The following is a 13,389-nucleotide window of genomic DNA, read 5'->3' on the forward strand; positions in this document are numbered from 1 at the left end:
AGAAAGTATTTCGTTATACTGTTGTTGTTTTCTACAACCCTTGGTAAAAAACAAACAGAGGAAGATCCAGACCTGGAATTATCCACAAATAATCTCTTCTTTGTTTTATTAACTTGTATCTCGTTCTCCTGAATATCTATTAAGTTAGAATTATTCTCTACTCTAGGTGTTAATATTGGGGGAGGTACCCCATGGTAGATTTCCTCATGTAGCAGGCAGTCAAGTATGTTGGCCTCACCTCCACTGGCCTCATTGGCAAGCGAGACCAACACACCCAATGGACTTAATTGGCCCGTGGAGTTCAAATCCAATAAATTATCTTTCCTTATCCTTTCCATTTGGAGCTTGATCTGCTCCAGATTGACGGAGATATCTTTATCATTTCCATCAACTGTACTCCTTATTATGTTTTCACTCACCTGATCCTCCCTGGGATCGTGTGGGTGTGACATTTTATTCTTTCTTTTGATTTTGTTCTTTTTAGTCTTTTTTTCTCTATTTAGTGTGCCACCCTCAAAAACCCCTCCATGTGGTTCCACAACCGGATCGGTCATAGAACTCACACCATCCGGAGTGATAGCCTGTGTAAAACTGGAAGCATCAACGAAATCCATGGTGCCACCATTGGAATTCACTCCATGGCTAGGCTCTTTTTCAAAGACTCTTACATTACCCTCTACAATCAAACTCGCCTCCGATGCGGCAGTGGGGGCTATTCCCACATCATGCGGTGGTTGATTCTGTGGAACGGAGGAATATTTGGTTGGCTTTTTCAATTTTTTATAATCCTCTCTGTCTCGTTGTAATTTCTTAGATTTTCTGCCTATGATATCTTGTTCTAATCTCAATATTCTAGTTGTAATATCAGAATTTATCCTACTAAATTCAGGGTGAGTACTGAACTCTAGTAGCTCCTTAGAGGTAGCATTGATCCTTTCAACAAATTTCTCAACCAGAGTAATCCTTTTGTGAAACAAACATCCTAATAAATTAAACATGCATTCTTTAAGAATAGTGTCCCACTCGTCAGTGAACGCTATATCATGAGGAAAGGGGGAACTTCTTTCCACCCTCAGGCCCCTCGGACATATTTTCTCATCCATATAAATAGATAAAAAGCGAGCATCCAATTGATAATGTAATTCATCTTTCAACAGATTCTCAAGCTTATTAAAGTTCTTTTTCATCCCCGCAGTCTCTTCTTTAGAAAACACTGATTCAACCTCAATGTCTCTGTCCTCATATAGACCTCCCAGTCGCACAGACTGGATAATGAGTCTCTCCCTTGAGGCAAGTCTATGTAGAAAATAGTCCATTTCAAATTACTCAGTGCTGCTCCCAGAACGAAGGGCTTGGAAAACCTTCAGAGAGATCTCTAAAAACAAGAAAAAGAAGCGCACATAGAGTAATACCCTCAGGTATCGCAATCACCTGGACCCCCACAAAACAGACTCACCTGGTCTGGTTGTGATAAGTCACAACTCCCTTGGATAAGCATGTATGGTCGCAGCAGGCTCCCGGCAAACAGTATGGATCCACATGGAAAGAAATAGAACCGGAGGATAGAAGCCGCGCAGACCACAATGAAGGTAACAGAGTTACACACACACTCTGTTTATTAGCCTACGCGTTTCGTGGCAAACAGGCCACTTCATCAGGGCATCAAGATTCATCAGTAAAACCAGGTATACAGGTCCTTCTCAAAAAATTAGCATATAGTGTTAAATTTCATTATTTACCATAATGTAATGATTACAATTAAACTTTCATATATTATAGATTCATTATCCACCAACTGAAATTTGTCAGGTCTTTTATTGTTTTAATACTGATGATTTTGGCATACAACTCCTGATAACCCAAAAAACCTGTCTCAATAAATTAGCATATCAAGAAAAGGTTCTCTATACGACCTATTACCCTAATCTTCTGAATCAACTAATTAACTCTAAACACATGCAAAAGATACCTGAGGCTTTTAAAAACTCCCTGCCTGGTTCATTACTCAAAACCCCCATCATGGGTAAGACTAGCGACCTGACAGATGTCAAGAAGGCCATCATTGACACCCCTCAAGCAAGAGGGTAAGACCCAGAAAGAAATTTCTCAACAAATAGGCTGTTCCCAGAGTGCTGTATCAAGGCACCTCAATGGTAAGTCTGTTGGAAGGAAACAATGTGGCAGAAAACGCTGTACAACGAGAAGAGGTGACCGGACCCTGAGGAAGATTGTGGAGAAGGACCGATTCCAGACCTTGGGGAACCTGAGGAAGCAGTGGACTGAGTCTGGTGTGGAAACATCCAGAGCCACCGTGCACAGGCGTGTGCAGGAAATGGGCTACAGGTGCCGCATTCCCCAGGTAAAGCCACTTTTGAACCATAAACAGCGGCAGAAGCGCCTGACCTGGGCTACAGAGAAGCAGCACTGGACTGTTGCTAAGTGGTCCCAAGTACTTTTTTCTGATGAAAGCAAATTTTGCATGTCATTCGGAAATCAAGGTGCCAGAGTCTGGAGGAAGACTGGGGAGAAGGAAATGCCAAAATGCCTGAAGTCCAGTGTCAAGTACCCAGTCAGTGATGGTGTGGGGTGCCATGTCAGCTGCTGGTGTTGGTCCACTGTGTTTCATCAAGGGCAGGGTCAATGCAGCTAGCTATCAGGAGATTTTGGAGCACTTCATGCTTCCTGGCACCTGCTCACAGTGCCAAAACCACTGGTAAATGGTTTACTGACCATGGTATTACTGTGCTCAATTGGCCTGCCAACTCTCCTGACCTGAACCCCATAGAGAATCTGTGGGATATTGTGAAGAGAAAGTTGAGAGACGCAAGACCCAACACTCTGGATGAGCTTAAGGCCGCTATTGAAGCATCCTGGGCCTCCATAACATCTCAGCAGTGTCACAGGCTGATTGCCTCCATGCCACACCGCATTGAAGCAGTCATTTCTGCCAAAGGATTCCCGACCAAGTATTGAGTGCATAACTGAACATTATTATTTGATGGTTTTTTTGTTTGTTATTAAAAAACACTTTTATTTGATTGGACGGTTGAAATATGCTAATTTATTGAGACAGGTTTTTTGGGTTATCAGGAGTTGTAGGCCAAAATCATCAGTATTAAAACAATAAAAGACCTGACAAATTTCAGTTGGTGGATAATGAATCTATAATATATGAAAGTTTAATTGTAATCATTACATTATGGTAAATAATGAAATTTAACACTATATGCTAATTTTTTGAGAAGGACCTGTATATACCCACGAATACAATCAAAAAAACACAAAACATGTATAAACCCCACCCTCTTACGACATCACTTCTGGTGGGAACACCCACTTTAGATCAAAAATTTGTAAATACACCCATAATATTGGATACAAAACATTAAAATACATTGAAACACAATGATCGATCTTTAAAACCATATATATTCATCAATAAATAATAAAAACAAATGTAAACATTTCTGGTATCCAGATAAACCAGGATTAGAACTCACGCTGGAAGAAACCTAAAAACTATCCTCCAGAGATTAAACCTCTGTCTTATACCACTAAACCACCAAGTGGTCTAAGGTGAGGGCAACTATTTATCTTGATTCACCAGTTTAACCCATTCAAAACACTTAAAATATCATATATTGACCCATAGCAAAAGAAACCAAGGGCCAATATGAGATAACTGACACTACATAGCGTGTCTGTAGTGTACTTCAATATCAATAGGATTAATTGGAACAAGAATCACATGAAATGAAAGAAGTAGGGGGGAGGATAAATTCCCATATACTCTATTTCAACGGTTCATTCAGGAATTGAACCCATTTGATCTAGAGGTCTACAGACACTGCAAAGAAATGAGCAGCACCCTAGACCAGTCAGCCACCTGGATTCATGGAAAATGGGGGCCACTATAGTCAATAGTCTCTCGCCACATCGTCACACGGAGGAACTTCAACCATCAAAAAAATCCATCACAGAGAAATGTCAATGTGATGAAAATTCATGATATTAGATATTGGTTTCTAGAAGAGGTCACTTACCTCATTCAATCCACCAGGGCTTAAAGTGCCCAACTTAAATATCCAATATGTTTCTTTTTTAGCCAAGATCTCCAATCTCCTAGGTGTATTCACAGGCACATGGTCAATGGGGGTAACAGATAATTTAACGTTACCATGATGAACTATGGTACAATGTCGCGATAATCCATGTTTAGAAAAACCTCTAAGGATATTAAACCTATGAGAGTTGACACGTTTGTGAAGAGGTTGAGAAGTCCTTCCTACGTACTGTTTACCACAGTTGCACTGAATTAAATAGATCACATAATCTGTCTGGCACGTCATTCTAGAATTGATATTAAAAGCCTTCCCTTTCTTTACAAACGACATGAAACTGTCAACGTTGTTATTAATAGATCTACAACATTTACACCCACGTCTATTACATCGGTAAGACCCATTACGGCCAATCCATTCATTACCTACTAAAGTGCATCCAGAGGTGGAAATCATTACTACACTGGGTGCCAAGACGTTTTTGATGGTGGGGGCCCTTTTAAATGTTACTGTTGGTTTCCTAGGAACCACCTTGTTGAGGATAGGATCATTTAAGATCACACTCCAATGTTTTTCTAATATATTCCGTATTTGTACATTTTGTGACGAAAAAGTAGTGATAAAATTTGTTTCAAAAAGGTTTTTCTTAGCGCCCTTATTTTTGTCAGGATGTATAAGCTCATTTTGGGAACAACCCTTAACAGAGTTATAAGCCTTTTTGACAAGCTTCACAGGATATTCTTTTTCTTGAAATCTCTCCCTCAAAATTTTACTTTGTTCCCTGAATACTGCATCAGAAGTACAGTTTTTTCTAATCCTATAATACTGGTTCCTTGGGATGTTTCTAAGCCATGGTCTGTGATGGTTACTATCATAATGAACATACCCATTGGCATCCACATTTTTAAAATGGTTTTTGGTCATAATCTCTCCAGCGTCATCAATATAGATATTCAAGTCTAAAAAGGTAACATTTTTACTTTCCACACAGGGAGTGAGCTCTATACCCCAATGATTATCCCTTATAGCATCAAGGAAATCAAAAACCGTATTATCTGCATTATCGTAGATGATAAATATATCATCTATAAAACGTTTGTATAGGACCAGATTCTGTTTGTGTTTGCAATGGAGGACATACCAGGACTCAAAGGCAGCCATGAATAAGTTAGCATACGTAGGCGCTGCCTTCGAGCCCATGGCAGTCCCCCGTATCTGGTGATAAATGGTCTCCCCGAATGTGAAAAAGTTGTTCTCTAGAATAAAAGTCATACTTTTTATCAAAAACTCTCTTTGGGCCATGGTCACATTAGATAGTCTATCAATATAAAGTTTGAAACATTGAAGGCCAATAGTGTGGTCAATATTAGAATATAAACCAGTCACGTCAATAGATATAAACAAAAAATCACCACCCCATGTGATTTTCTGCAATTCCTGTATTAAGTGGGTGGAGTCCCTGAGATAAGAACCCAAATTTCTGACAGACTCATTCATAAAGGAGTCCACAAATGCTGCTAGATTTGATGTTAAAGAATTGATCCCCGCTATAATGGGTCGTCCAGGTGGGTTAAACTCATCCTTGTGAACCTTAGGAAGATGGTAATATACTGCCATCTTTGGGTTTTTTTCCCCAAGGAATTCTTTCTCGCTCTTATTCAGAATTCCCATCTCATCGGCTGTTTTAACTAACTCTTTATATTTTGTTACCGCATTCTCATATTCAGCCCTATTAGAGATATTATAAGTCCCCTCATCTGACAAAATCCTATTGGCCTCTAAGATATAAGCATCTAAATCTTGTAATACCACTCCTCCACCCTTATCAGCAGATTTTATTACCAAATTTGCATCATTTTTGAGAGTCTTAATGCCCTCAATTTCAATTGTCGTCAGATTATTAATCGACCCTCGCTTAAAATTCAAGGACTCAAAGTCATTCAAAACCAAATCTATATAGGTTTTTAGATGGTGGCCCTGATTATGGATGGGGTAGAATTTAGATTTGTCCTTAAGTTGACAATGTTTGATGTTATCACCATCCATCTCGACAGTCCCTTTTCTATCGTCTTTTATGCAGAAATGTCTTTTTAAAGTTAATTTCCGGATGAAATGTTGAAGGTCCATGAAAAGCTCCACATCTTTAGATTTATTATTTGGGCAAAAAGACAGGCCCCTGTTTAAAACCTTTATTTCACCTATGGTCAGTTTGTGTTTAGAAAGATTAAAAATATTACCTCTTCTTTCCAGTTTACATCCATTCTTATTCACAAAAACCTGCACTTGTTGCTCCATATTATTTAGATTGGTCTCGGTGTTATGTGCTTTTTTGTTCTTTTTCTTTCCCCGGGTTCCTCTTCTAAGTTTTTTCTTTTTTGTGATATCGGAAGAAAGTATTTCGTTATACTGTTGTTGTTTTCTACAACCCTTGGTAAAAAACAAACAGAGGAAGATCCAGACCTGGAATTATCCACAAATAATCTCTTCTTTGTTTTATTAACTTGTATCTCGTTCTCCTGAATATCTATTAAGTTAGAATTATTCTCTACTCTAGGTGTTAATATTGGGGGAGGTACCCCATGGTAGATTTCCTCATGTAGCAGGCAGTCAAGTATGTTGGCCTCACCTCCACTGGCCTCATTGGCAAGCGAGACCAACACACCCAATGGACTTAATTGGCCCGTGGAGTTCAAATCCAATAAATTATCTTTCCTTATCCTTTCCATTTGGAGCTTGATCTGCTCCAGATTGACGGAGATATCTTTATCATTTCCATCAACTGTACTCCTTATTATGTTTTCACTCACCTGATCCTCCCTGGGATCGTGTGGGTGTGACATTTTATTCTTTCTTTTGATTTTGTTCTTTTTGTGGTCTGCGCGGCTTCTATCCTCCGGTTCTATTTCTTTCCATTTGGGTCATAGGCAGCATTCCTCTTCCTCCAAACACGGCGAGTTGAGTTAATGCCAAAGACCTCAATTTTTGTCTCATCTGACCACAGCACCTTCTCCCAATCACTCACAGAATCATCCAGGTGTTCATTGGCAAACTTCAGACTAGTACGGTGCATGTCGTGAAGGGGTTAATGCAGGTAACGAGTTGATTAGGAGCATCTAACTGGTCTATGGGTATGTGTCCGCTTTCAGGATGGCCGGCGGTTTGGACGGAGCGGCAAACCCGCTCCGCCCTAAGCTCCACCCCCTTCTGTGACGCGATGATGCCGGATGTGTTCATTGCACACATCCGGCATCATCGCACTGTGACGGGGTGTACAGCAGTGCAAGAAGGGACAACAGGCCAAGGGATGATTCAACAGATTTATTATCAAGAATGCTGGAACAACACATGCAGATAGATCTACAGAGTCCACAATTAGTCCAACGGAACAGATTCGGGGCACCTCCCGATAATCCTTGTGACAGCTAACAAAGCAATAGTCCACACGAGTCCAAGGGATCCCAAAACAATCTCACGAACGACGAGATATGTCCTCAGCTCAAGTCTCGCCCCATTCGCTTCCGCAGTCACAGATGGACGTGGGGTCTTGCCTCAGCTAAGAATCCCCACTCCTTCTCCTTTAAGGATCAACTCACATCTGATCTCAAAATAAGAATGGATTGTCTGAGCTCCTGGGATCCGCCCATGAAGGGGGGTAGGGGTCACACCTTCTATTCAATGGTTGGGTCCACCAGAAGATTCTAGACTGGTCGGCTCCGCTTAGTCTATCTAGTATGTATATTTGACTAGCCACCTGCTGTGAGGAAGAATGGCTATTCCTTCACTAGTGGTGTTGACAAAGCTTAATTACATTATAGCTTAGGGCTGCAAGTATTGGGGGAAGTAGACATATTGTTACAGGTGAACTCCCAGCACAAGAAAATACATAAATTACAGCTAATAGAAACCAGAGAACAGTTACATACATCAAATGGCATATTATTCAAATACAGGACAGGGCAAAAGTACATATCATGACACGCACCCCACACATAGGGCCCTGTAATTTGGTAAACGGACATGCTGCGATCTTAAAAGATGTGCAGCATGTCCGGAATCGCAGGGCCACCGGGTGCGTGTTACCACGCATAGTGGAGACGGGATTTCATAAAATCCCCTCCACTATGCTGTAACATCTGGACGCTGCGTGTTTGACGCTGCGGCTCTGCACAGCGTCAAACACGCAGCGTTTCCTGAAAGTGGACACATACCCTATAGGAGCCAGAACTCTTAATGGATGTAGGGGATCAAATACTTATTTCTCACTGCAAAATGCAAATAATTTTATATAATTTATACAATGTGATTTCTCTGTATTTTATTTTTGATATTCTATCTCTCAATGTTAAAATTATCCTACCCTTAAAACTATAGACTGTTCATGTCTAAGTTAGTGGGCAAACTTACAATATCAGCAAGGGATCAAATACTTATGTCCCCACTATATACATATGTGTATGTTTCTGTGTGCAACTGTGTATGTATGTACGGTATATGTGTGTGTTCATGTGTGCGGGTATGTAAACAATGTACAGTAGGATCAATAGCGTCATTACTTCCGTTACCAAAAGTGATATGACAGCTTTAATTAAGTCATTCTAAAAATGGAAACTAACAAATGTCTCGGATCCCAATTAAAATTTCTTGCCAGTCAGTTTCCCCTTTTATTTTTTATTTTTTGACAGCATGAACAGATTACGCTTTTCTTTAACCTGATTGAATGGAGACAAGCTGTGATGTGAACAGAATCTTATTATGATGAAAAGTCGTGCAGTTTCTAAAAAACAACATTTGAACTCCCTTAAATGTAGATGTTCCCCATAATCTAAAATCTGGTTGGCTGCAGTGTGTACATATAACTGTGCTGAAGGAGGCTTTAGGGTATGTGCACACGCTGCGGACTGGTGTGCGGATTTTTCCGCACTGATTTTGATAAATCCGCAGGGCAAAAACACTGCGTTTTTCCTGTGGATTTATCGCGGATTTACTGCTGATTTTCCGCGTTTTTTGTGCGGATTCTTCTGCGGTTTTACACCTGCGGTTTTTTAATATGGAGCAGCTGTAAAATCGCTGCGGATTCCGCACAAAGAATTGACATGCTGCGGAAAATAAACCGCAGCGTTTCCGCGCGTTTTTTTCTGCAGCATGTGCACAGCGGTTTTTGTTTTCCATCGGTTAACATGGTACTGTACACCGCATGGAAAAACGCTGCGGATCCGCAGTAAAAACCGCAACGTGTGCACATACCCTTAAAGCATTGTTCCCATCTCGGACATTCATGACATATTCACAGGATATGCAATAAATGTCTGATAGATGCGGTCCATCTCATCACTGTGATGGGAGAGATGGCCATCCAGTTGTGGCTCTCTCCATTTCTTTTTTTTTAAAACAGTTCTGAAAATAGACCTGTTCTCAACAGGTGTTAGTCACATCAATAAGAAATAATTATTGCCATATCCAGTGGATTAATGTCATAAATATCTAAGATCAGAATACACCTACAATGTAATAATTTTATTTTAATAATAGTAAATAATAATAATTTTATTTATATAGCGCACAATATCTTTTGTATCTTCTTTAGCACAAGAAGATATTGTAAGGGTATATTTACACTGCTTGGTCCCTATGAGCATTCCATTCTTTTCACGATAATTATAACAAGGAGGACTAGAGTCAGAATGTGCTAAAAAATATATCAAAGTTTATTCATTACAACAAAAAATAACAATCACAAGATGCATAATAATACATAATCATAGGTACAAATGTGATGTTATCCCTTGGCAAAAAATAGGCCTAGGGATCACATCACAATGTTGCTCCCTTCCCCTGAGGAAGCGACATCGACGCGAAACGAGCGTTGGGGAACTTGGCCGTGGAGGAGACAGGACCACCATACATAATGGGTGAATGCTCTTTTTAATTACTACTTCTTTAATACGTAGTACATCCAACACAAGTCTGTTGTTGCCTTCTAGTGGACACTGGACTATTGTCCTATTTATACCACTTTCCCTATTATAGGGCTGTATTGAATATGGCCACCAGATTACTTATGTTTCTCATGATACCATAGGACTCGTAAAACACGATTTCTAGTTGTACGTATTTAATTTATCGTGTCCTGAACTATTCCCTGGCTTATTTTTTACGTAGGGATCACATCACATTTGTTCCTATAGTTATGTATTATTATGTATCTTGTGATTATTCTTTGTGTTACTCTTTATTGTAATGAATAAACGTTGATATATTTTTTAGCATATTCTGACTCTAGTCTTCCTAGTGATATACCGTATATATTAAGATGAGTCGCTAAAATATATAGGTGTACTAACAATATGGAACTGGTATCCTTGTATAATTCTTTTTGCGATAATTGTGTAGTGTAAACAGGCGATGATGAACATGCAAAATACTCATTCACTAGGGGAAATGGTCTTTTTGGTTTTCTCGACAGATCGTTGCTCTCGGATGCATGTCATCCTGTGTAAATAGGACTCATGCTGCCGAGAACAATGGCAACCCGTGTGCACTGAAAGATCCATTACTGATCTAAAGTGGAGTCTGCCTGTGTAAACCAGCTATTAAAGGACCACTGAGCGTTTCCTATTGACCATGTAATGTGGAGACCCTGCGTCAGGCACGTCAGTGATGACACTATACCTCTATATTGTAGTTGTCAGATGGTATGTAGAGATCTACCCAACAGCCAGGTCTGGAATCTACTCACTGTGGTTTGTTTTTTTGGAAAAGCAAGCTCTTCAGTCCCCAGAGTTCCTCTGCTTATACTCTTTTAAGGAAGCTATTATGACATTGACAGATCCTTTTTATGTCTCCAGTGCCAGCATTTCTTGTGCTGATCAATAATGTATAGGGCTGAGAGGCAATTACCTTATGTGTCTATAGTCACTATCTATTTTCTGTAGAGGCGCGCTGAGTAGTACACAACAGAATTCATGCGGAGTATTCTCCTAGTATTGCACTGTTCACGGCATTGGGGGACATTTCGTGACATTTGGGCTTTTTTCTACTTGCTTTGTGCTGTCTTTAATTCTAAGTGAAATCTAGATTTGCGCCAATATTTCCAAATTTGCATCATTTTCTAAATTTACAATGAGTAAATCTGCACTTTGTTTCAAAACCTCATTGCAGTAGTAAATTGATAAAAAATTAAAAAGTGAACCCGGCCTTGTATATGGAACAGGTACTATATTCATAAAGGGGCTGTCCTCTACTTTAAAAGTTAAATACTAGGCCCAGATACATGTAAGAAATAAAAAACTACTCACCTCCTGGACCTGGGTCGCTCCTCCACACTCCGTAGTACTGTGTCTCCCGTCAAATTCCTGATGTCAACATTCTTCTTTGACGTTAAGTGACCACTATAGATTTAATCCAAACAGCAACAGACATCTCTTTATGGACAAAATGTGAAGGCTGCAGTCGATCAGCGGCATCTAATTGGCTGCAGCAGTGATACGGTCATCCCACAGCGGGTGTTAGTGTCTGGAGACTGGCAGAAAACACAGTACCGAGTGTGGTGGGCAACGCTGGTCCAGGAGGTTTGTATAGTCTTTATTCCATACAACACCCTAGGCCTATTAAGTTTAACTTTTAAATTGGGGGACAACCCCTTTTAAATCTCAAAATAAGAAATCACAGCATGCTCATTAACGAGCCACAATACAGCAGACATTAAAGGCCAAAAAAATAGGCAGCACCAAAAAAATAGGGAAACAGAGCCATGAATGCTATGAATGCTCTGTCTGTACCTTCTCTTGAAACCGATCTGCTCTGCAAGAATTATAAGTATTTTATCTTTCTCAAACTTCAGCACGGCAGCGAGTCAGGACGGTAAATCATTCTGATAAATGGATAAACAACATCATGAAAGTGTTATGCTTCATTGACATAGATAGATGATTCTTTTCTTTTCAGGATCCGCACATGTCCTACCTCTCAGACCCCAAGGAGAACGAGTCTATAGCTTCTGAAATATCAATATCTGTTGCTTCCTCCTATCCCCCTGAAGAAACAGAAGAAGAAAGGAAGAGTGCCTTAGAAAAGAGTATGTAAGTGAGTCCTTTTTGGGTAAATGGGGCAGACAATCTGTTTTGTTATCTTGCATTTGTTATATACTGTGTGTACACCCAATAATGTTATCTCATCAGAAATGCAAAGGGTGAAATATATTGGGCAACAAGTGAGCAATCAGTTCTTTTCCTGATGATGATGGTTCATATCTTGTGTCATTCGGAGGCCACCTTTAGGACTCACTCACTTTACCGTATAAATTGGATAAGTACTATCATATCTTGGACCAATGTTATTTAATTGGACAGTGGTAACAAACTTTTTTTTTTTTTCACTTCGAAATCGAATGGGTGCGAGAGAAAAATGGGATACCATGCGGAGCCACAGTAAGGCTGGAGTCACACTCAGCGTAAGACAATACGGTCCGTTTTTTACGGCCGTAATACGGCCGTAATATGGAGAAATGTTCCCAAAATAGTGATCCGTATGTCCTCCGTAGGCAGGGTGTGTCAGCGTATTTTGTGCATGGCATCCTCCGTATGTAATCCGTATGGCATCCGTACTGCGATATTTTCTCGCAGGCTTGCAAAACCGACATCTAATGGATTTATGTGCTCAAATGTTCGGTAAAACATATATACAGTATATATATATGTATATATATATATATATATATATATATATATATATATATATATATATATATATATATATGTCATTGAGACACATATATATATATATTCTGTATTTATATTTAATTCAGCGCGATATCTGTGAAAAGCCGGTAATTCAATTGCCGGCTTTTCATTTCTCCTTCACAAAAACCCGACAGGATATGTGACATGGTTTACATACAGTAAACCATGTCATATCCCCCTTTTTTTTGCATATTCCACACTACTAATGTTAGTAGTGTGTATGTGCAAAATTTGGGCGCTGTAGCTGCTAAAATAAAGGGTTAAATGGCGGAAAAAATTGGCGTGGGCTCCCGCGCAATTTTCTCCGCCAGAGTGGTAAAGCCAGTGACTGAGGGCAGATATTAATAGCCAGGAGAGGGTCCATGGTTATTGCCCCCCCCCCCCCCCCCCCGGCTACAAACATCTGCCCCCAGCCACCCCAGAAAAGGCACATCTGGAAGATGCGCCTATTCTGGCACTTGGCCACTCTCTTCCCACTCCCGTGTAGCGGTGGGATATGGGGTAATGAAGGGTTAATGCCACCTTGCTATTGTAAGGTGACATTAAGCCAGATTAATATTGGAGAGGCGTCAATTATGACACCTATCCAT

General features: G+C 40.0%; 1 protein-coding gene across 3 annotated transcripts in view; it reads left to right on the forward strand.

Annotated features, from left to right (window-relative positions):
* Positions 1-13,389, forward strand: part of ARHGEF25 (Rho guanine nucleotide exchange factor 25) — a 434,366-nt gene that overhangs the window by 354,657 nt on the left and 66,320 nt on the right. For all 3 annotated transcript variants that reach the window (XM_077297766.1, XM_077297765.1, XM_077297768.1), the window contains one exon: positions 12,006-12,139. In XM_077297766.1, coding sequence (XP_077153881.1) covers positions 12,006-12,139 — 134 coding nt within the window. The remainder of the gene's footprint in view (positions 1-12,005; positions 12,140-13,389) is intronic.

The sequence above is a fragment of the Ranitomeya variabilis genome, chromosome 3, assembly GCF_051348905.1.
Source record: "Ranitomeya variabilis isolate aRanVar5 chromosome 3, aRanVar5.hap1, whole genome shotgun sequence".
Lineage (NCBI taxonomy): Eukaryota > Metazoa > Chordata > Amphibia > Anura > Dendrobatidae > Ranitomeya > Ranitomeya variabilis.